Here is a 25,165-nt window from a genome sequence, read left to right as displayed (position 1 = left end):
TGCCCTCTGTACACCTCCATGCACTTCTCTGTAAGAATCTCTCTCTAGGGGCCAGGGAAGGAAAGGCCTCCTTGCTTTGCCTCCCCATAGACTCGGGCAGACACAGAGGATTCTCCCAACAACCCAGCGATGGTGAGATCATTCTCCAAGGAAGTCACAATGTTTTTAAGAAGGAAAGTGGATTCCAGATACTTCAAAACATGACCAATGTCTGCTCCAACAAAAGCTGAAATAACTTTTTGGGTGGATATGTGTTCACACAAAAATGCTGAACAATTTACCTGAAGTACATAAAATGCTTTGACCCAACACAGATGCATGTGCAAAACTGTTCTAAATGGTCTGCAGGAGTTAGGATTCCACCTTTAGTCCTGATACGTGCATGATATCTAGACTTTCCATAGTTGAGTTTGAATCTGTAGTTTAAATTGGAACATCTTAACTTGAAAGAGAATATTCTTCACAGTTGGGCACCAGCTTACATCATTCCAAACTTATTTTCCATTACTTCTCTTCATGAATATTACGTTCTAGACAAACACAACACTTTGCTGAATACATCTGCATAGTTTCATTCTCATTTTGCTGTGTCTTTTCCAGAACAAATGTTTTCATTTTTTAGTGCCCCCCTCCCACATCCAGCCCTCCCCACCTGGGCCAGGGATCTTTTCTTTCTTCATTCTACCATAGCAATTTATGTGTATCTCTTGTTGGTTTTTATCATTTGCTACATAGAATTAAAGTTACCTATATGTAGGTGCTGTCTCCACTTTAGTTTATGCTACAAAGTTCCTAAATATAGGAACTCTGTCAGATGTATCTTTTTTAACGTTGTTTATTAGTATTATGAAATACATCTTATACAGAAAAGTACATAACATGACACATAACAGAAAAGTACCTAAATTTCTGTTTTGAAATATAGGAATGAATATGAACTATGTTTCATTTTCCTTTTTTAACATTTTTACTCTGATTACATGCATATATGTGTATTCACACACACACCCACCCACACACACACATACACAAAAAAGTGCATAAAACATGTAGGTTGAGTTTAGTAATAGTTACAAACACCAATATAGACATCATCCAAGTCAGGAATAGAGCAGAAGCCTATATGTATCCATTCCATGCATTCTGTTTGTATCTGTTTGTAGTTTATTTTTACACAACAATTGAAAATGGCTGAAAGAATTGAAAAATATCCCACAAAAGTATGTTTAACATCATCAGCAATCAAAAAATACAAATTCAACAACAATAAAAACCATTAACCTCTCATCAAATTGGCATAATTTAAGAACCCAGTAATCCCAAGTGTTGGCAGTGGGAATTCTCACATTGTGGATGGGAGTAGAAATTGGTACAACTACTTTAGAAAATAGCGTTCCCTTGTTCACCTCTGATTCAGCAATTCCACGTTCAGACATATATACCCTACTGAACTGAATGCACATGTGCACTGAGACACATGACGAAAAGTTCGTGTCAGCGCTGTTCATCATTACCCCAAACTGGAGGTAAGACATGAACAATAGACTGAATAACTCAATTTTGTGTTTTTCTATTGGGCTGTCTGTCTTTTTTCCCGCTGATTTGTAGGGAGTTTTAATATATGGGTATATGCATACATACACTGACTTTGTATGTATGTGTAGACGCTAACTTTTTACTGGTTAAACATGCTACAAAAACTTATACCCCCCCACACACCCCACCCCCCACACACACCCCTTATGAAATAATCACAGACCAACAAATGAGAAATCTCATGTCATGATTAGGAGGTGAGGTTCTTGGGCTTGGATCTGGGTATCTGAGTGGTGGAATCCTACAGAAGTTTTGCTATGAAACTGTGATTTCTCTGTAAGGACACAATGGCTCTCATAGGTCCAGGCTCTTCAACCAGTCAGATGGGAGCAAATCCTAATTGCCTGCAGAAGTAATGGACTGAGGAGCTGGTGGCCCATCTACTTGAAATCTGAGTGGTTTACTTTTCCTACAAGCCTCTGCCAACAGAAGTTCCTGCCATGTGCCATCCCATCTCTATTCCTGGGTTCAGGTGGGTTCCTGGTGGTCAAAAACTCCCCATTCAGCTCTGCTAATGATTTTGTTATCAGCAGCAATACTATTAGCAAGAGGGTAGCAACTCTAAAAATGCTCTCCTGTCCATTATCTACTTTGACCCTATGACATCTTTGAGGAAGATGTAGCCTGCTACTATCTCCACTTTGACGTGGAAGGAATTGGCTCAGAGATAAGTGACTTTGCCAGTTTCACAGCTAGTAAGTGGTAGGGTTTTGACCAGAAGCTAAGTCTCCTATGTTGGAATTCTGGGCTCCTTCTACATCACCCCTTCAGAGCTTGGCTCAAGTTCCCCTTCCTCCAAGGAGTTTTCCTTGCTCACAGGATTCTGTCTCGTCTCTGAAGAGTTCTAATTATTCTTTTCCATACTACCCACTTGACAATGACCACAAATGCCTTGAATTGCCATCTACCTAGTAGTACGTGTCTTGTTTTACTTGCATGATTTGCAAGCTGCAACCATTTCCAAAGCAAGAATGGTGTTGTCTGTGGCCAGGTTCCTTCAGAGACCTCACACCATGCCTTTCGTGCAGCCTGTGCTCAGGGCCCAGTAAACATTGGCTGAGGCTGGCTCGTGCTGTGGGCTGTAGCATTCAAAGTGTCAACTCCAACTCTCAAAGCTGAAAACAAATGTGCTCTGATCCATTCGTGTTCCGTGGAGTATAGGAAAAATTCCTGCCAACAAAGTTATTGAATCCTGAGTCATTAATCTCAAAGCACATTGCACCAGTGCCCATGTATGCAGGAAGATTTGCTTTGTTGGAGTAGGAATTATATCTTACCGTCTTACATTTGTTTGTATTCCCCACAGTGCCTTTCCACATGGCAGGGACTTATCATGAAAGACTGTAAATGATTTATACATGAAATAAGTCCTTTGTTGAAACTTACTAAAATATAAGGTCACTTGTTCTTTCTCAGAGAATTGGGCAGGGAAGGCAAGACTCATGTTCAAATCTTGGCTCCTCTTATGAACAGTAGGCAGGTAAGCTAACTTCTCAAAGTTCTGGTGTCCTCAGCTGCAAAACTGAAGCACAAAAATCTACCTGGTGGTGAACAATGAAAGTTAACGTGTAAAAATGTCTTCTGACACTTCAAAAACTTTATAGAATATAAAGGATGAATAAGTCTGGTAAGACTTGGTTCCCTATGAGTTGAAGCACGTTAAACTGTGGGAATCGGGGTTGTCAACTGTAAAATGAGAGGGTTGGTCTAGGTTATTTTTAAAGACTCTTTGAAGGCTAAAGAGTTATGACTTTGTAATATTAGCTTCAATGGTCAAAGACTCCTAATATTTTAATTTTCCTTTCCCCACACCTAAAACTAAACAAACCATCTAATATACAAAGGGAGCCTCATAGTTAGAATAACGCAATCATGAATCCTTTTCCAAAGGGGTAATGTATCCTGATATAAATAATCGTCTTGATTGATGTGTTTTCACTTTCTGTTTTTGGCCACTTCAAGAAGGGAAGTCTTCCCGTGCCTTTACTCTCCTGAGCTATAAGCCTTACTCAGTGGTTCCGCATTCATCAGACCATCCCCGCAGGGAGAGGGTGGGTGTTGTTAATAACCAAATGGGCATTTAGTCTCCGTTTGACGGATTTCCCATGTAGAAGTGAAAAGCTCCCCACAGGAATGTGGATTCTGTAAATTAATGTCTTGCTGGCGACAAGCTGTCTCCTTCTGAGTACCTTCTGGAAATGAATACTCATGTGATATCAGCTTGAAATGTGTGTGATGTGGAATTGGGAGCTTGGAACAAAGGAAATTAGGCAATGGATAGAAATAAAAGCTTGGACTTGGATGGGGTAGAGAGGGAGGGAGCTCAGAAGCCAAAAGCCGAGACCAGGGTGGGGGGTGGGGGGGAGGCGGTGCACCTGGACGGCTCAGTTGGTTAAGTGTCCAACTTCAGCTCAGGTCATGATCTCACAGTTTGTGGATTTGAGCCCCGTCGGGCTCTGTGCTGAAAGCCTGGAGCCTGCTTCAGATTCTGTATCTCTCTTTCTCTCTGCCCCTCCCCTGCTTGTGCTCTCTCTCTCAAAAAGAAACATTAAAAAAAAAAAAGAAGAAGAAGCCAGAAGCGGGGAGCACAGGATAGCCGGGTGACAGCTTGCACAGGAATCTGCTGCATCAAATATGCATTCATCATGCTTGGCACATCCACAGACTTTATCTCATGTCATCTGAACAATTGACCCTGCATGTTGGGTTCAAAGAGATTAAATGACTTTCTTGAGGTCATACACCTGATAAGAAGAGTAAGGATTTTTATCTAGCTCTTGTCCCTAGAACTGGTATTCCCTTATACCCATCTTCAGTCAACTGTAACTCTAGTTTGGGAAGGCTTCCACAGGAAAGAGAAATATATAGTCATTAGACCTCTCACTCATGCTTTTATGCCTAAATTGAGGCGTGGAAGGACAAGAAACACACCCAGAAATACATCTTACTGGGTACTGTAACAGCTATGATATACAAACCCTAGAATTTGATTTTTCATAGAAGCCTAATGGCCCCTATGGTGAGGAGAGTTCTTGGTTGGGTTGAGGATAGAAAGGGGTTGAGAAGAAAATAAAGGAGAAGAGAAAAAGAAGGGGGAAAGGGAGGTAGAAGAGGAACAGAAAGAAGAGAGGGGCACCTGGGTGGCTCAGTCAGTTAAGTGTCTGACTCTTGGTTTCAGCTCAGGTCATGATCTCACAATTCACGAGTTCAAGCCCTGTGTTGGGCTCCTCACTGATGGTGCAGAGCCTGCCTGGGATTCTGTCGCTCCTTTTCTCTCTGCCCCCCCTATGCTCTCTGTCTCTTTTAAAAATAAATAAACTTAAAAAAAAAAAAGAAAGAAAGAAGAGGAAAAGAACCCAATTATATTGATCGAATAGGAAGAAGCTGAGCTCAGACCAAAAGGCACTCAGATAACTCCTCCCAGACTCACTTCCCAATCTGGGCGCCCTTGAGCTCCGTGACTTCTGTAAGTCACCGAGAAGTGACCACTCCTATGTGAAGTGGATGTTGGCTTTTAAAGACTGTTCTCCTAGGTGTATTACTCAGTAGGCCACTCTTCTGGGGGTGGGGGGGTGGGGGTGGTGGATGGAGGATAGAGGAGGCAGGTCCAGGGAGTCAAGGTCTTGGATCCAGGAGAAGCTCCTGGTCTCTTCAGGTGGCGGTGGCCATGTGCCAGGGGAAGTTTCTCCTAAAGGTCAACCTCATTTCGAAAACTCCCTCTTTGCTCTTCTCTCCACCAGACCCACGATCGCCTCTCCTCAGTTAGAGGTTGCCCTGCGCAGAATGAGTTTGGTAATCTCAAAACGAATTTGACTTTCTAAGCTCCCTGCTTTAGCCCACCAAGATTTCTGGTTTTCACATTTAAAACAAAAATTATTTTTTCATTGTTTTTGAGATGTTGATATCATGAAATATGTAGTGACTTAGACTAATTGTGGCTATAAACACCACCAAGCCGTTGATATGTGAGAAGTAAAATTAATCACCGCCTCCCACACACACATTTGCTGATACCATCCCGCACACAAAATAAGACCCAAAGGTGGACTTGGGCTGTACGTCACTGTGCCATTCACATTTAGGAGGTAGGTAAATTTCTACAGGCTTCTTTATTCTTGTAGCAGCTAATTAAAGAACATCGGAATGCAACAGGGATCCAGAGGTGAACTGAATTATTGAAAAAACAGAAGTCAAGAGGGCACAGAAAGCTATTATGTGTATTCATCATAGATTCACCGAACTTAAAGGTGCTAAAAATGCAAGCGTTTAATCCAGAAGACAAATCTCCTCTTTCATAGCCCTTGGGGAAAAAAAGTTTTTTCCTCCAAACCTTCCACAAGCTTTGGTAATTATGTTAGACAAAGGCCAAAAGCATAGAACAGAGTGCAAACTCTCTCAAGAAAGATATGTTTATTTCCGTTAAAGTTTAAACAGCTTATCTGAAACTGTTACATACAAAGGTGGCTCACTGGGGGTTTTTTGTTTTTTTTGTTTTTTTACCAAAGCTGTCTCAACACATTAGCAGGAGACTGAGAATACAATGTGCTCCACCAACGAGTGAACAGGAATGTGTGTGTGTGTTGGGGGGGTGGGGGGGTGTGGCTGGAAGGACTGACAGCTGGGGCATCTGACTCTGGGTCCAGTGCCCTGTCCTTTGAGTGAAAACTTTCTCCGAGGCATTATTAAAATTAATAAAAACATCCTTTGTCTGCAGTAGAAGCTTTAACTTTCAAACCCATGGACCAAAGATGAAAAGCATAATGCAGTGCATTTCAAATGATAAATATTCCACAACGAAGGTGTGATCCTGACACCAAATTTTAATAGTGAATGGAAATTTCTTCTAACTAAAAATAAGGAAGGGGAAATCCAGTGCATTGAGTTTAGGCTTTGATCTTCTGCTCTGAATCACATCAAGAAACTAGTGCAAGAAGGGTTTAAATGTCCCATGTTGTTATTCACTAAATAGATTATCTCCCCGAGTGAGACATTTTAAAGTGCTGCTTTTGTGGGGCGCTTGGGTGGCTCAGTCGGTTAAGCATCTGACTTCGGCTCAGGTCATCATCTCACGGTTGGTGGGTTCGAGCCCCGAATCGGGCTCTGTGCTGACAGCTCAGAGCCTGGAGCCTGCTTCAGATTCCATGCCTCCCTCTCTCTCTGTTCCTCCCCCACTCGTGCTCTGTCTCCCTCTGTTTCAAAAGTAAATAAACATTAAAAAAATGTTTTTAAAGTGCTGCTTTTGTGATTTCCCTAAGTGGCAGGAGTAACCACTGTTCTTGGAGAAAAAGCTGAAATTTGCCAAACCTCAGAGTTCAATGGCATCTAGGTCTGAGGGAAGGTTTATCCCCCCCAGTAGTTACCTGTCTACTTCCTACTCACACTTAACGAGGGGGGATAAAGTTGGTTGTGTATTTTCCAGAGAGCATTTTTTACCTCTTTGTTCCTAAGGCTGTAGATCAAGGGGTTCAGCATGGGAATCACCACCGAGTAAAACACAGAAGCAATTTTGTCCGTATCCATTGACTCGCTGGAGCTGGGCTGTAAGTACATGAAGATGATAGTTCCATAGAAGATGGTGACAGCAGTGAGGTGGGAGGCACAGGTAGAGAAGGCTTTCTTCCGTCCTTCAGCAGAACGCATCCTTTGAATGGCGATGTATATGAAGAAGTAAGAGATGAGGATGACCAGGAGGGTGAAGAAGACGTTGAAGCCCACGACACAGAAGACAGCCAAGCTGCTGATGCGAGTGTCAGAACACGAGAGAGTTAAGAGTGGCGGAATGTCGCAGAAGAAATGATTTACTTCGTGAGAGCCACAGAATGAGAGTCTAAAGGTGTTTGCCGTGTGAATGGAGGCATTGAGGAAGCCACAGACGTAGGAGCCGGCAGTCAGGAGGGCACACACACCTGCCGTCATGGTGGTGGAGTAATGGAGTGGCCTACACACAGCTGCATGGCGGTCGTAGGCCATGGAGGCCAGGAGGTAGCACTCGACAGTGGCAAAACCCACAAAGAAGAAGAACTGAGCAGCACATCCATTGTAGGTGATGACTTTGCTCCCTGAATGCAGTGCGGCCACCATTTTAGGAGCTACCGCTGACGAGTAGCCCAGGTCTACGAAGGAGAGGTTACTGAGGAAAAAATACATTGGAGTGTGGAGGTGGGGGTCTGCGTGGATGATTGCCATCATCCCCCCATTCCCAACCAGAGTGATGAGGTAGATGAATAAAAACACCAGGAGGAGGGGGACCTGAAGATGAGGGTCGTCTGTTAATCCCAAGAGGATGAACTCTGTTGCTTCTGTGCCATTCTCCATAAGGGCCAACTTGAATTTCATCTGGTGATTAAGGAAGAGGCGATGAAAATGAGAAGAAAGGATAGGAGAGATGATGGGATGGTATAAAAATAGTAAACTGGGGCGCCTGGGTGGCTCAGTCGGTTGAGCGTCCGACTTCGGCTCAGGTCAGGATCTCACGGTCCGTGAGTTCGAGCCCCACGTTGGGCTCTGTGCTGACAGCTCAGAGCCGGAGCCCGCTTCGGATTCTGTGTCTCCCTCTCTCTCTGCCCCTCCCCTGATCATGCTCTGTCTCTCCCTGTCTCAAAAATAAATAAAAACATTAAAAAAAATTTTTTTTAAAAATTAAAATAGTAAACTAATATGTGTTGAGAATGGATGAGGTGTAAGGCACATGCAGGACCCTTCCATCGTATGATAGCATTTAATCCTATGAGGTAGGTGCTACTATACCCATTTTACAGAAAGTTAAGGCTAGAAGAGTTTAATATCAACCCAAATAACCCAATTTCAGAATCAAAGGTCACATCTTTATATTTCTGAACCTGAAGTCCCATACACTCAGAGCTTGAATTGTTCTACCTGTTTATATCGTATAAAACAAATTATGTAACACAGGGTTTTTTTTAATTTTTTTTTTTTAATGTTTATTTATTTTTGAGACAGAGAGAGACAGAGCATGAATGGGGGAGGGGCAGACAGAGAGGGAGACACAGGATCGGAAGCAGGCTCCAGGCTCCGAGCCATCAGCCCAGAGCCCGACGCGGGGCTCGAACTCACGGACCGTGAGATCCTGACCTGAGCCGAAGTCGGACGCTCAACCGACTGAGCCACCCAGGCGCCCCCACAGTAACACAGTTTTAAGATCTTATTTAAAATCTCTTTTTAAAAATAAAAAAGAGTCGGGGCGCCTGGGTGGCTCAGTCGGTTAGGCGGCCGACTTGGGCTCAGGTCATGACTCGCGGTCCGTGAGTTCGAGCCCCGCGTCGGGCTCTGTGCTGACGGCTCAGAGCCTGGAGCCTGTTTCAGATTCTGTGTCTCCCTCTCTCTGACCCTCCCCTGTTCATGCTGTCTCTCCCTGTCTCAAAAATAAATAAAACGTTAAAAAAAATTTTTAAATTAAAAAGAGAACAGTATGAAGTAAAAAGTCTAAATCCCGCATATCTTGACTTCTTATTCCACTCCCAAGAATACAGACGCCATGGAGATTTCTTAACATTGTCTGTGCACATATGATGGAAGTATGGAAGTAATGCAAGTAATCGCAGAAATCCGAATAATGGCTTACTCTATGCTAGGCATTACTCATAGTTAACTCATTTAATCCTCACACCAACTCTTTGGGTTTGACCCTGTTATTTTCCTCCTTTTACACAAGGAGAAACTGCCGAATGACAACCCCAGTCCCTCATTTCCCATTTTTCACCTTTATGAACAGTGCTCCACGATAGAGCATTTCGCCCTCTTTCTTAGATTAGCTCCAGCTGGCAGTATATTTCATGCTTGGTCTCCCTTTTCTGGCTACTATCTGCTCCTAAAATCCAGTAGCTTTTAGATGGGATTGGACAGCAATAATAATAATGATAGTAACTACGGTCCAAAGTCACAAAACTAGTGAGTGCTGGAAACAGAATGAAAAACCTGGCCCGTCTGATGTTAAGTCCAGAGGTCTCAACTACAACCCTTAGTGTCTTTATGAGTTTATTCTTCCACAGTAATTCAATTGACATTTACGCATTTCCATGGAAATGCAGATGTCTTCACCTCCCTTCAGAAACCTCTGTTATTGATCCGGGTTACAATCAAGTCCTCCAGGTCTCGGCTCTCAGGCTTGATTAGCACACAATTAGTTGGGCAGCCACCCAGCTCCACAAGTAGCCGTAAGCCTCTTGAGACCCTTGTCCTCATCGCCTCTGGCCCACCCAGCCTGCCAAGGCCCCTTGGCATACATAAATAAATATTTGATGAAAGGAAATCATCAGCAAAGTCTTCAAAGATTTTTCACGCTATCTAACTCCACAACACACAGCTTGCTGCTCTGTCTAGCTGGACCCATGTTTCCTGCCAGAATATTAGCTCAGACCTGTGCTGTGAATAATGTGCAGAAATAACAGTGCAAATGGAGCCGGCAGACCTGGCGAAGGGCTTGTGTCTTGATTCCGGTGCACGGTCTCTTTTTCCTGTTGTTCCCCCTCAGCCTGAAGTGTTTCCGGGCTTTCCCTACCCCTGGAAGCCGAGCAGAGGAAGAGCTCAGACAAGGGAGAGAAAACCAAGTGTGGAAGGAGAGGAAGGGCGAAACGAGGGATGAGGAGGGGAAAACGCCTCAGCTCTGCTTGACCTTGGCTTACCTTGGAAAGTGGCTGCAGTCTTCAGCTTGAGGAGCCTTTATTTTATTTTATTTATTTTAATTTATTTTTTAGTAGAGTTAATACACAATGTTACATTCGTTTCAGGTGTACCACACAGTGATTCAACAATTCTATGCATCATGCGATGCTCACCACCAGGAGCCTTTTTTCCACCAACAAACAAGGAGACAGCCCAGCCTGTCCTGTTTGGGTGAGTGTTACACACGCCAGTGCTGTGCAGCAGGTGAAATGCTGTTGCACAGGATCCACTCCTTGCTCTGCCGTGTGTTCCCTTTATAAACAACGTTCCAGTGAATACCCCTGCACGCGGCTCCTCACGACTTTCTTGTTCTTTAGGATAAATCCTAGAGTTGTATATTTTTCATCTGCTTTTGCTTATTGATGGATTCCCATCCAGTAATGTACCAGCTAACTTTCCAACCAGTAGTACTTTCCGCTATATTCATCCAAAAAAATCTGTGATTGTTTTTTTCCTTTTGACTTTTGCCATGTGCTTCCTCTCTAGAATTCAGCGATCATAATATCCTATAATCTAGGATAGGCAATTTCTCGATCTTGTATGTTAAAAACTGAGGTATGTGGTACCCCCTCGAGATCACACAGTAACTTAATTGCAATATCTATGCAATGCTCCAGAGCAGGATTTCTCAGCCTCAGCGCTATTGACATTATGGGCTGAACAGTTCTTTGGTTGCAGGTGGGAGGAGGGGGCAAGGAGCAGGCTGTCCTGTGAAGTGTAGGATGTTGAGCAGTATCTCTGGCCTCTACCCACTAGATGCCAGTAACACACCCTCTTCCCGGTTGTGACAACCAACAATGCCTCCAGACACTCCCAAATGTCCCACATGTTCCCTGGGGGATGGGGGGGCAACACTGTCCCCAGTTGAGAACCAGTCTTCTAGAGTTTATAAAACTCTATTTGTGTTCATGTCTTCATTTAATTACAATTCCATCAGTCATGTATATTATACATCTTATAATATATGTTATAAAATAAATATATATATTTATATAATATATATATATAATATATATATAATATAACTATATAATGTTTAATATAACCATATTCATGTACAGGTATATACATGAAGAAACCAAGACTTAGAGACATGAAGTAACTAGTTCAAGGTTGGGAGATCCAGCCAAATATTGCTGCTCGTTGGTGGGGGCATGGGGGAGAGCAGGAAGGGAAAACTGCTTACCAAGTACTGTGATCCTTTGACTAACAAGGTATTCCTCTCTCATAAACCAACCTCTGCCCCCAACCCACGAGAGGACAAACAACCTGGAAAAACTCCAAGAATGAAAGGCAGCTGACTCAGTGTGGATGCTGAATTCTGTTCCAAAGCACCTTCTGAAAACGTTTGCTTGATCAATGTCCTTGGTTAGAACAGCCCACTCAATTATATCCACCCAAGCTATAGGTATAATTTCTACCAGTTATCACATGCTCCTTATACTGAACTGCCCCAGAATGCCATCTTCATATGTTAGCAATTAATATTCAAGGCATTTTTCTATGTTCTCATGATGGACAACTCTTTCCATTCTGCATTGCAGTCACTGTTGACAAATGTGTCTGGATCCGCAGCAGCAAAGAGAAATCTGGAAGCATCTTTTGCCCAGAGCACTCCCTGAAGGGTTGCAAGGCCTGAATCCAAAGCCCATCGCTGCTCCTGCCATTGTATTTCTCTTACCCAAGCCCTGAAAGGTCTAAAATAAATATCAGAAGGGTCCTTGCAAGAATAAAGACATTTTCAAATATTTGAAGGTAATATAGAATAGACCACTTCATTTAATAAATAATGAATAAGGAAGTGTGCTGAAAACTGAAAAACATTCAAACTTAAAGAATTTTAGGAGCTTAAACCACCAAGATAGATAGTCTGGAAATCAAAGTTTCATCACAATTGTTTCTAAAGGGGTTTGAAGACTCACCCCTGGCCATCACACCCCATTTGGGGAGTTTCAAAGAAGATTCTCAACAGAAAATTACTAGACTGGATTTCATAAAGAAAGAGATAAAGTCTGTCACGGTTTTCTGTATCATTATTCACCACCTAGATGGGTGCCAGGCACATGGTACAATATTACTTATTTATATTTGTTGAATGAATGAGTAGACTAGAAGCACAACAATTGAGTTAGAATAATAGTTTTTAATGCTTACTAGCTGTGCAACTGGAGGCAAGTCAATTTCCCTCTATCAGTAGAGGATTAAGTAAGATAAGATATGGAAAAATCCAGCCACTCTGTGGTCTGTGGTGGGTGCTCAATACAACCTAATTTATTTCTTTTTCTATTAAGCTATTGGTCGATCATCTGAACATGGCTGCTGGGTTTTATTAACACCAGTTGGTATCAGTATCCTATCTGGCAATGACTATGTCAGTTTCTATTTAAGAAAGGTGAACCAAAATTACCTATGGGAGGCTCACTGTGTTTCCATTTTTTATGAGATGTGGCAGACGAGAATGAAGAAAATAGACTTCAGAGTCATGTTTTATACCATTTCTGAGCCCTTTTCTCCTAGACAGACCCATTATTTTCACCCACAGTGTGAAGAACGGTGTTTTGGAAAAGGTCAGGGAAAATATACCTGGTTCCTGGGGAATTATGAGATCTCAATTCAGAACTGCCTTCAACTACCAGACTTTTTGAGTCTGAAAAAGAAAAGCAAAGCTGTTTAGTCCAGGAGAACCTCAGATTTCAAATAGTAAAAGATTTCCTCAGGCCGTGGAGCAAAAGTGTAAAGCCAGTTCAGCTACTTTTATAGTTTGTTTCAGAGCCCAAGTGAGTCATACCAAAGTGGGAGGGGGCTGGGGCCAGCCAGGAACTGGTAGTCATACAGATTTGGGATCCTCTGGAGGGACATACCCTAAGGTCTCAATCGAAACTCGGGGCTCAGTGTCAAGCAAACAGGCAATCAAAACACCACTTTTTCCCAAGGGAATGAAACATTGAAGGGATACTGAAGAGGTTTTAGGCCCAGGGGGAGCCCCAGTTCTACAAGCACAGGTTAAAATGATCTCAAGTTCCATCAAAAATGTCTTCAAAGGAGATGGAAGGTCCAACTGTCCCTCCTCAGCCCACAGATTTCTTACGAGTACTGAGATTTGGCTCTTTCTCTACTAAATGGGGAGAACTTTTTAAATGCCAAATACAGATGATAAACATCAGAATCTCCATTTTCCCTAAACTCAGCTCAGACTGAAGAACCCCAAGTTCCAGGGAGTTTTGGGGATCAAAACACTTTCAGGAAAATTTTTCCCCCAATCGATCTGGTTTCAAATGAGCTTTAACATGGAGCTTATAGAAAGGAGAGAATTCTATTTCAGCCTCTACTGAATTGTCAGATAGTGGGTGCTTCCTATGGTTCAGGCCCTTGTTTAAGTACGTGTGTGTTATTTCACATAAAGTTCACACAACTCTACAAGAAATGTATTACCTTTCCAATTTTATAGATGTGAAAACTTCACTGTATACCTGACACCTAGATCTTGGCTTCAATAGAAGGAAACAGGGCTCCTTGGAGAAATGATTGGTTTTAGAATGAGAACAGGGGATATAGCAGACAAACACTGAGCATCTTATAGTTCCAGAAAGTGGGGACATGTTTGTCCATCGGACTCAAAGTCCATGTACTTTTACACAACGCTGTACTGATCCTTTGGGAGTCAATGTGGAAGAGTGAGGATGTTCTCAGAATCTAGAAAAGCATCCTATTTCTCATAAGGTTTCACAAATGCGTGTTCCAGTAAAGTCGGCTACATGGGTGAAGCCTACTTACTTAATTTTTTTTTCATGCAAATGTTTTCATGGAAAAATTTCCAGTTAGAACAAATTTAGAATTTTTGATAGAAAAAGAAGTAAGAAGGGGCCAAGTAGGTGGCAAGGTTAGGTCAAATGAGGCCAAGGAGTTTTTGCACCACTCTTGGAATTTCATAGCATCAAATCTCCTGACCCACACGCTCAACTCTGAAGACTAGGCATCCTCCGCATTATTTTATTTGATCAATACAGCAGCCAAGGAAAAAATGGAGAGAACAAGAGGGAGAGAATAAGAGAGAGAGATGAAAAAAGAAAGAGAAGAGAGAAGAGCAAGAAGAAGAAAGAGAAGGAGGGGAAGAATAAGGGGGAGAATGAGGAGAAGGAGAAGCAGGAGGCAGAAGAGGTGAAGAAGGCAGAGAAGGAGAAGAAGGAGGAGGAGACAGAGAAGTAGGAGGAGGTGAAGGAGGAGGAGGAGGAGGAAGGGGGAATAGAAGGGGAAGAAGAAAATGAAGAGAATAGGAAGAAGGCAGAGAAAACTTCACCTGTAGGATCAACACTAACTATTGAGACCATCTAGCCAAAACACCTGGCTGTATAAAATAATTTAGTAGTCTCCTTTACCAGTGCTTAATATTCTAAAAAATTACACAGCTGAAAACAAAGACTATTTACATGGTAAAACGGAATGGTCCCGGGTTGTGATGAGCGAGAATGTGCTGCTTACTGAATGAATAACTCAGACAAATTATGAATCTCTGAGTCTCATCAGTTTCTCACAGCACTGAATGTGTCTTCCTCCTTTTCCCTCAAGAAGGCTCTTAATTCCCCGGGGAACACTTCTGCTTTAACTTCTCTGGCTCCTTCAACAGTTGGTCTCCCCATAAGATTAAATAGTGGCTTCCCATTCAAATAGTTATCCCTGAGGGTTTCAGAAAAATGAGGGGCAACACAGGGGCCAATTCTGACTTGGGGGCTAGTTCAAGCCCAGACAGTGGTGTCTCTATCCATCTTTGAGTTAATGCTGCCACCTTGAGGCCATTTCAAGCTTTTCATATGATGAGCCATTCCCAGCAGTGCTGACTGGGAAGGAGAGCCAGTCTTCATTAAGTTCATGGAGGAAACATGCTTGGGGCTTACAGGCAGAATCCAGAAGCTACTCATCTGTCTAAAAAGTTAATTTCATGGACACATTATATTTCAGCACCTTGTACGAACTAAGAGATCACTGTTATGGTACCACAAGTCACCATAGCACAGAGCACGTGCATGGGTTCAAAGCCCAGCTCTCCTCACCAGTGCCTAGAAGACTCATAAAGCCAGCCTGTCCATTCCTCGCTTTCTCATTACAGGGTTGTTGTAAGAATTAATTAAGTTAATGGGTGTAAAGTACTTAGAATACTAAGCACCGTATAAATGTGTGCCATTTTGTAAATATCTAATTTCCTCAAGGAATAAACAGACTCAAAGAGGTGAAGCGATCTGCCTAAATCCACGCCGCTGATTAGCAGCATAATTGAAACCCATGGCTCTGAGATTCCATGCTTGTTTCTATGCATTGATTTCCCCAGAATTTCCTGAGCTTCTGTTGACTCCTCAGCACCCCCACTCAGGTACTTGCATTCTCTGAGGATGACATCTTCCTCTCCTTTGCTAAGAGCGAGGCCATCTAATGTTAACTCCTCCTCAGTCCATCCAGTCTGCCTCCTCCTTCCTATCTCAGAACTTCCCTCCTCTTTTCTCAGCTTGCCCTTCAGTTCTGTTACTGTGGATCCTATCTCGACTTTTGTGAGATCTTACTGTAGGAATTACTGCCCATCCCTTACACCCTCCCTTACTCACTCCTACCCCCATTTGTCCACAAACACGCCTAAGTTACCCATCCCTTCTCCCAAAACTCTCAAAAGGTTTTCTCTCACAACCACCCCCCACCCCCTGCACCTGGATCTTGATTTCAGCTCAGGTCATGATCTCAGGGTGGTGAGTTCAAGCCCCTCCTGGGGATCTGCTCTGGCAGAGTGGAGCCTGCTTGGGATTCTCTCTCTGCCTCTCCCCCTGCTTGCACTCTCTCCAAATACATAAATAAACTTTTTTTTAAAAGGCTTTATCCCACCCCAACACCCTTGTGCTATCCCAGTGCCTCTACCATCAAAATTATCAAGGGCGGTCTACCTCATCTTTCACCCTATCCTCATTCCATTGCGCTGGAGCCTCATCTCTTTCCATCCTACCCCCAACCCCCTTCCACTGAAACAATATTCTTTTTTTTTCAAGTTTATTTATTTATTTTGAGAGAGAGCGTGCACACACACCAGCAGGGGAGGGGCAGAGAGGGAGAGAGAATCCCAAGCAGGCTCTGCACGCTCAACACTGAGCTGGACTTGGGGCCTGAACTCATCAGCCACCGTGGGATCATGACCTCAGCCCAAGAGATTTAACCGACTGAGCTACCCAGGTGCCTCTGAAACACTGTTCTTCTTCTGCTTCTATTTTTAATGTTTACTTATATTTGAGAGACAGAGAGAGAGACAGAGCATAAGGGAGGGGACGGGGCAGAGAGAGGGAAACACAGAATCCAAAGCAGGCCCCAGGCTCTGAGCTGTCAGCACAGACCCCGATGTGGGCCTCCAACTCACGAACCGCAAGATCATGACCTGAGCCGAAGTTGGACACTTAACCAACTGAGCCACCCAGGTGCCCCTGAAACACTATTCTTAAAGGTTACTCAAGAGCCGGCCTCACAGACACACATCCAGCATAGTCACAGGGGGCCCTCTACTAACAAGGGCCCCATTTGGGAGTTTAATGCTCTGCAGTTTGCATCTTCAGATTATTAATAATTTCCTCTTTGAATCTGTGCTTTGTAGGTAAAATCCAGTGGGACGATGGAGCACGCATGGGAAGCTTGGAATCTCAGCCCACGCATGATCATGCCTTCCCCACTGCCTCCCATTCTTCAATCCACCCTGTTCAAAACCCTGATGGCCACTTCCTGCCCACAGGATAATGTGCCTCCTGACGTTCAAAGCAAACTAGACCCAACCAACCTTTCCGGTTTTGTTTCCCTTCATCACCACCATGCACTCCCCCTTTTATGCTCATGTACCGTAGTGTGTGGCCTCACTAGAGGAGATCCTCGATAGACGAGCTCCTCCCTCCACCTATTTCCCATGCACGCTTTCCCATTTGCCTTACTTCATGCTTTACCCTCCAGCTGGAAGGCCTGGTTTTCTCTCTCTCACCTGTGGATTCCAAGTAAAGCCGTCTCCACCATGACATTTTTCTTGGAGGTTATGGAAAACGTGTGTGTCCTTCCATTGGTGACACTTTTCCAAAGTGCCTTATCATGTTCAGTTCTGCACATTTTCTGGCTCCTTTTGTTTCTTTTCCCAGAAATTAGTGCAGACGGTCCCCAACTTATGACGGTTCAACTTAATGATTTTTTGACTTTACTATGGTGCCAAAGCAACGTGCATTCAGTAGAAAGCTTTCCCCGAATTTTAAGTGTTGGTCTTCTCCCAGGCTAGTGACCTGCGGTACAAGCCTCTCTCGTGATGCTGGGAGGGGGCAGCGAGCCACAGCTCCCAGTCAGCCCCACGATCATGAACGCCAATCACTCATTCACCCGCAACCATTCTCTACCCACACAACCATCCGCCTTTCACTGTTAATGCAGAATCCAATAAATTACATGAGATAGGCACCACTTTATTATAAAGTTGGCTTTGTTTGAAAAGATGGGGCCAACTGGGGGCTAATGTCAGTGTCCAAGCACATTTAAGGTAGGTTAGGCTAAGCTGCGATCTTCTGTAGGTTAGGTATATTACATATAATTACTATATTTTCAATTTGGGGTTTATCCAGATGTAACCCCATTTTGCTTCTCCCACCAGGTGTCCCTATGTCTTTCATTACCTTGACCTCTGCTGCCAAGGAAGAAATCATCCTGTGTAGCTAAGCTCATATTAGGATGGAATGTGTGACCCTTCCTAGACTCTAAACTCCTTGAGGACAGTGCGTGTGTCTTACTCCTCTTAGGCTGCCTCCCAGAAGCTAGAACAGTGCCTATAGATGGCAAGGGCCTACAGAATTATGTAAATCCCATCTGATTCTCTATTTAGTAAATTGGACGAGGCACAAAGGTCTAGGCACAAAGATGTCACTTGAGGAGCTCACTTAAGGGAAACGTCCTTAACTCAGCAGTTGTGGTAGTATTAAAAAAAAAAAAAAAAAGGACCGTATGCTTCTAACTAGGAATAAATGGAAAATTATTGATTTGTAAGTTTATAAACCCTGGAGGCTTATTTGTTAATGAAAAATAAAAAGAAAGAGTTTAAGTTGAAATGTATCTCCCACCTCTGAAAAGAAAACCAACATCCATCTCCTGTATCACAGCATATCTGCATACATAAACACATAGAAGAGGGGCCATCCTCATTCCTAAGGGTAACACTCTCATCTGGGCTCTTGCCCCCACCTCATCTGTCTCTTACAGAACCTGGTTTATTTAATCAAGTTTTCATCTTAAATCTTCATATTCCTCTTAATCTTCACCTTAAGCTCCAGCATCCCCATTGCTGTGGCCCTCTTCCTCTCAGCACACAAACATCTAGAAAATACTTCTCTACTCAGGTCACTCTTAGAGCTACCTTTCACGCACCTTTCCTTTCCACAAAACATCTCAGAAGATCTCTGTATTTAAAAATCTCTTATGTATTGCCTCTCTCTCTGTTTTTATCTTACTGTTCCTTCCCTTCCCCTATGTTCATCTGTTTTGTTTCTTAAATCCCACATATAAGCGAGATCATAAGATACTTGTCTTTCTCTGACCGACTTATTTTCCTTAGCATAAGACACCCTAGTTCCATCCACGTTGCTGCAAATGGCAAGATTTCATTCTTTTTGATCACCAAGTAATATTCCATATTCCGTATATGCCACGTCTTCTTGATCCATTTATCAGTTGATGGAAATTTGGGTTCTTTCCCAAATTTGGCTATTGTTGATACTGCTGCTATAATCATTGGGGTGCATGTGCCCCCTTCAAATCAGCATTTTTGTATCCTTTGGATAAATACCGGAGGGGAGGGGAGTGGAAGGGATGGGCTAAATTGGTAATGGGCATTAAGGAGGGCACTTGTGGGGATGAGCACTGGGTGTTACATGTAAGTGATGAATTAATCACTGGGTTCCACTCCTGAAGTCAAGACTACACGGTACGTTAACGAACTTGAATTTAAATAAATAAATTATTTACTCTAAAAAAGAATCTCTGGGCGCCTGGGTGGCTCAGTCAGTTAAACATCTGACTTTAGCTCAGGGCATGATCTCACGGTCCGTGAGTTCGAGCCCCGCGTCGGGGTCTGTGCTGACAGCTCAGAGCCTGGATCCTGTTTCAGATTCTGTGTCTCCCTCTTTCTCTCTCCTCCCTCACTCATGCTCTGTCTCTCTCTTCTCAAAAATAAACGTTAAAAAAAATTTTTTAATAAATGAACAAATAAAAAAGAATCTCAAAAGAGATGTTCATGTTGATGGAATGAATGAACAAATGATAAAAAATCAAGTGATGCTGCACGAGGTAACAGAACGAGCGAGCAGTTCTGGAATGGAAACCCACACCCAAAGTCAAGACCCACATCACAAAGCCTTCCCCCACTCTTGCCTATAACTCAAATACATCAGTCCCAAGTGAAGCATGACTTAGTGTGTTAACTCAAAGAAAATGGGATTACCACACAACAAGCAGAAATCACTATATTCCATAAATGAGTTGGTCAAGACCACGGAGGTCGACATGAATATCATTTCAAAGGTTGGTCACCAGGATGCAGCCAAGAGCTCTCTCCAGCAAATAACATCTCTGATTGCTAATGTGGAAAAGTGAATGGTTGTTTTGGAGAAGAATGAATTTTCATCCCTCAGAGCAGAAAGTGAGAAAATAAAACTGGAATTGCATGTGTTAAAAGAACGATGGCTGAAGTGATCAGAATCTGAATAGGATAGCAAATTTGACGTCAGTCTAGAAAGAAGCAGAGTAAAAGAATTGTATTCCTTGAATGAAAAGAAGCTTCTAGAGTGAGGACAGAAATGGTGGCATTTCACGCCAAGCGAGATCAGGCCCCTCATCCAGATAGACAGGACGATAGACCCTAAGGTCACTGGCCTCAAAACCATGCTTGAATCACACAAGCTTGATAGTATTAAAAATTTAGGTCTGTATTTACATGTGTACCCGTGGCTCTGGAATTTTATCACCTGGGGATATAATCAAGTGTCTATTGAAAAAAAGAAAAAGAAAAGAAGACCAAAATTTGCCCATCGGTGAGTTTGCAATTAGCTAACAGAGTTTGGTGATCAGAAAGCATGTAGAATTGTATCTTTGCCACTGTGTTCTTTTAAGTAATGTTTTGGGCTGAGTTATGTCCCCATAAAATTCTTTTGTTAAAGCTCTAATCCCCAGTGTGTCCGTGTTGGGAGATGCAGTCTTTAAAGAGGTAATTAAGGTTAAATAAGGTCAGAGGGTGGGGAACCCAATCCAGTAGGACTTATAAGAAGAGGAAGAGATATTAGGGAGGCACATAGAAAAAAGGTGATGTGAGGACACAGTGAGAAAGTGGCCATCTGAAAGCCAAAGAGAGAGGAGGCCTCGGGAGAAACCAAACCTACTGACCCCTTGATCTTGGAGTTCTAGCCCCCAGAACTGTGAGAAAATACATTTCTATTGTTTAAGTCACCCAGTCTGGTGTTTTGTTATGGTAGCCCTAGCAGACTGATACAAGTAATAATGATGATAAGGATTTTCCTGGGAATTTCCCTTGACTGATGATTAGGCCATTGACAGGCAGTGAAAATCATAACATTGGAAGGTTCCTGAACCTCCTCTCTGTGGCTCTGCTTCCTTAACCCAGGTTAGCTGTTTCCTATCTGTGGCAGGCAGCTGACTGGATGGATTTCCTGTGCCATGCTCACTCACTTGTGAGCATTGCTTTGCCAATATGTTGCTGCAAAGGAAGATTATGGGCTCCAATTCAAGCTCTTCTAATCTCCCAGCGTTTTCAGTTCCATCGATTTCATCCTGAGCCTTAAAAAAGATTTCTAAAATCATACAAAAACAACTAAGAGCCTGCTACAGTTTCACAGTCTCCATGGCAATGTTAGAGACAGAAGCCATGTTGACTTCTTCACATATCTCCCGGACTATTTTGTCAGTGCCTTTTATGTTCGGTTTTGGGCGCCTTACAAAGCCTTTCTCACTTATTATCTTGGTTAATCCTCATGGCAAACTCATGTGGGAGGTATTATTACCTACATTAGGCCTATTATGAAACAGGTTTGGAGACGATAAGTGGCTTAACCAAGGTTTACACAGTTTGTAAGTGGAAGAATCAACATTTGAACTTTGATTTGTCTGGTGCGAAGGCTGTTCTTGATCCTCTAATCACAAACAGCCTAGGCTACAGCAGTGGACAACTTTCCTGCCCCGGTGCCCTTACTTGTCACTTGAAAATTTACCACCTGGGCCACACTTCTGAGATAGGCTTTACATTGTTGGTGTCGAGCCTAAAAGACAGCGTCCCAGGCAAAGATGAGGCAAACTTTAGTCTGGTACTAGTGTTATCACTAAAATTGAGTGATCTTGGCCTATTCATGTAAAGTGATCATTTTTCCCACAGGTAAAGTGGAAATAATAATCATCGTCCACTCTCTTCCTCAATCCCCTCAATCACCCAATAGGTGAAATGCATTAAGCTTCCCAGAGCAGGGAATATTTTAAAGCATTGCAAACAAATGTGTTGCTTCAATGTATTATGATTAGCAGTGACTGGAAGAACTTTCTAATGACTTTTTGCTTATATACTTACCCCTCCATAACTTTCCCCAAGAGATGTTGTGAGTTCCCCAGCCCTATTGTTGGCACTGGCTGCTAGGCACGCGCTGATGCTTCCTGAAAGCTTTCAAGCACCTGTGACTTAGACGAAGGGCTTTCTTTGGCCACAGAAGCATGTCCTGCTTGCAAACAGGGCAGGCTAAAGGAGGCAGAGGTGGGGCCGGGGTATTTACTGACTGACATCCCATGTGTCCTCCCATAAATTCCAGACATCCTCAAGAACGCTGAGCTCCATCTTCCAACAGGGTAACCTGTTCGTCAATGCACACTGAACTGGCTTGCTTCCCTTTGCTATCCCCTTTTTTCCATTCTCCTACCTGTACATCCAGAGGTCCCCTCCTAAATAGACTATTGCACACAAATTCTGGTCTCGGGGTCCACTTCTAGCAAAACCCAAGCTCAGAGACACTCCAAGATAAGCAATAGCTTCCCCTGGGGCTGAGTGGCAGACTCCCCACCCCAATCCCCACTGCCTTTCTTGTCCTCACAGAGAGTGTTGTATATCACCTTCTTCTCACCCATCTTTCTTCTTTCGCTGGAAGCTCTGGAAATTTCACCTTGCCTAACTCACGAGTTCTCACACATATCTTATCATTTTCTCCCCTCCCACTTTCCCTGCCTTTCAAATTTTTTCAGATTATTTTAGGAAAACCTCTCTCCTTCCAAGCTCCTCACTTCATTTTGAGCCTCTAATATTTCTTAACTCATGTCTGAAAAATGCAAGAGCACCTGGAGCGGACAAGTCCTATTTTCCAAGTGTCATTGCACATAATGAAACTCATCACCCTCAACCTCCAAAGCACTGAAAGGCGTCCCTAAGATCTTCTCTCAGAATCACTGTAAGTGTTTTCTTTCTCTTCCTCGGGCTCTTGTAAACCCAATTTTTTTTCAAGGACCAACTTTCACGATGCAGGTAAATCCAATTGTCTTAAAATTTTCTAAATGTTTTTCTTTGTTTGCAAGTAAAACAGCAAGATTTTTTCTGAAACTATGTTTCCTTACAAATACACAGCATTACAATAACATTAAAGATGTAATAGTTCTCTGTGGATGAGCATTAGATAAAGCAGTACATTTAACATGATTTCCAACACATTTTTGCATCTTAAAGAGTGACAGCACCCTCTTCTCTCTCCTCTCCCTTAGAGATATTGACACATACAACTCAACTTTATTAACAAATTGTTACAGGAACAAAAAGTTTGTATTTTAAGTATATGAGCTATCTACAGGATGCCTCAGACTTAAAATGCAAAGTGTTTCACGGTGCTCTAATGTAAAAAACATTGGGAATACCAGATTTTTGTCTAGTAGTTTTACTGTGATAAATAATGGGCCACTGTTGAGTTTATTTGTTCATTCATTTATTATTTCACAATACTTTAAGTCTATAAAGGAGAGAATATGCCTGTTCTTACACAATTCTTCAGTGACAGAATTCCAACTCAAATCAGTTGAAGCAAAAAAAGAGGTTTTATTTGCTCACATAACTTCTCAGTCTGGGGTGAAGGTGTTGATATTGTAGGATTGAGTGGCTCAAAAAAAGAAGACTCTATCTCTTCATGACTCAGCAATTCTTTCCTCTGTGTTGGCTTCTTTCTCTCAGGCAGGCTCCTCATAAGTGACCATAAAGATATTTCCCAGCAGCAGTGGGTTTTTATTATCCTCACAGCCAGACTCTCAACAAAATGAGAATACCTTTTTCCCCCACAAAAAATCCAGCAAAGGTCCTGGGGAGAAATCTAATTGGCTTTGCTCGGGTCACGTGACTATTCCTGATCCAATCACCTTGGTCCAGGAGAACAAAGCACGTTTATTGGTCAGGCCTGAGATGTGTGTCCGTCCCAGGGGCTAAGGGTAAAGTCAGCCCCACCTAACCACCTGGACCAAAGATGAGAACAGTGTGTGTGGTGCTCCCACTGTATTTCACATTCCCAATTATGTCTACTCATAGGACATAACTTAGGTTTAATTAAGTTCATTTAAGTTGATATACTTTAAGTCAAGTTCAAAGGAAGTAAAGTCCTCTTTGATTTCTTGGTCTGCTCATGCTGAGCTATAGGAGTTTTTCCATCAACACTTGTGACCTGAGATATCTTCTCAGTGGAAGAAGGGTAGTTATCCCAGGCAAGAATGTTACTCCTAGAATACAGTATTTGTTGAGATTTGGTGATATCCAAAATAGGAGGGAAGAAGGATCTCTCAGCAGGGTGCCAGAAAGTGTGTGCCATTGTCCAGAATCCATGATCTGTGAACCTAAATGCAGTTAGGACATAGCTTCCCACAGGAAATGAATTTAGGTACTGTGGGTTTACCATATCCAGGAAGGAGAAACCTCTTATATAAACTGTCTCATTTCTTACAGAATAAATTTGAGACATTGCCGCCTCCCAGCAGTTATAAATTTGCAATAAGGACAACTCAAGCCCCAGCTCTTCTCTGAGATGTCTTTCTTTCTCATCTAGTGGGGCCCAGTGGATTTCCATTTCTCCTTCGAGCTCTGGGTTCTCAGCACTCACCTGATGCCCTGATGGCAGGTTCCATCTACCAACACTGCTCCCAAGTATGTAGGCGGTAGGTGGTCACTTTTTCAGCCCCATGTGTTAGTGGCTGCCACCACCGCCCTTAGTAAGGACCAATTCATGTCCAAGACACTTGCCCCTAAAGAAAACTGGCACTCCTTCTCATCTTTATTTCAGCTGGAAGAGCTCCCTTGATGTTGTTTTTTTAAAAATTCTTTTTTACATTTATTTATTTTTGAGAAACAGAGTGAGACAAAGCATGAGCAGGGGAGGGGCAGAGAGAGAAAGAGACACAGAATCCAAAGCAGGCTCCAGGCTCTGAGCAAGCGGTCAACACAGAGCCCGATGCGGGACTTGAACCCACGAACTGTGAGATCATAACCTGAGCCGAAGCAGGACGCTCAACCGACTGAGCCACCCAGGCGCCCCTGGAAGAGCTCTCCTTTAAGATCACCAGACTGAGGCTGCTTTGATGCTTCTTAATACTGTGTCTGTAGGGGCCCAGTGAAAACCAATACCTCTGCCCCCTGTTCCTCATGATCCCATCATTCTTGACTCTCCTCTCCTTTGGAATTCTGTTAAGTTCTCAGACATGTTGCTTTGGGCACTAGAAATACCTGCTTGCCTCACTTCTGTATCACTTGAAACTCAGAAATGCTTTAATATTTTTGTTTTTGAATGTATAGTCCTACAAATTTGAGATTCATCACCCCCTTCTTACCAGT

General features: G+C 43.0%; 1 protein-coding gene and 1 pseudogene across 1 annotated transcript; one reads left to right on the top strand and one right to left on the bottom strand.

Annotated features, from left to right (window-relative positions):
* Positions 1-6,960: 6,960 nt before the first annotated feature.
* OR5B21 (olfactory receptor family 5 subfamily B member 21) lies at positions 6,961-7,914 on the bottom strand. The gene has a single exon (XM_060608022.1). It carries the CDS (start codon positions 7,909-7,911, stop codon positions 6,961-6,963), a length of 951 nt encoding a protein of 316 aa, XP_060464005.1. The 5' UTR covers positions 7,912-7,914.
* An 11,682-nt stretch (positions 7,915-19,596) lies between these two features.
* On the top strand, positions 19,597-20,297 carry LOC145712479 (mitochondrial calcium uniporter regulator 1 pseudogene; annotated as a pseudogene).
* Positions 20,298-25,165: the final 4,868 nt, after the last annotated feature.

The sequence above is a fragment of the Panthera onca genome, chromosome D1 (genome assembly GCF_046562875.1).
Source record: "Panthera onca isolate mPanOnc1 chromosome D1, mPanOnc1 haplotype 2, whole genome shotgun sequence".
Classification (NCBI taxonomy): Eukaryota; Metazoa; Chordata; class Mammalia; order Carnivora; family Felidae; genus Panthera; species Panthera onca.
The sequence above is the reverse complement of the archived record's forward strand: the minus strand, read 5'-3'. Positions and strand labels throughout refer to the sequence as shown.

What these genes read in the sequence shown, in the direction of transcription:
- OR5B21 (XM_060608022.1), bottom strand. Translation starts at nt 7,911, where the DNA reads ATGGAGAATGGCACAGAAGCAACAGAGTTCATCCTCTTGGGATTAACA.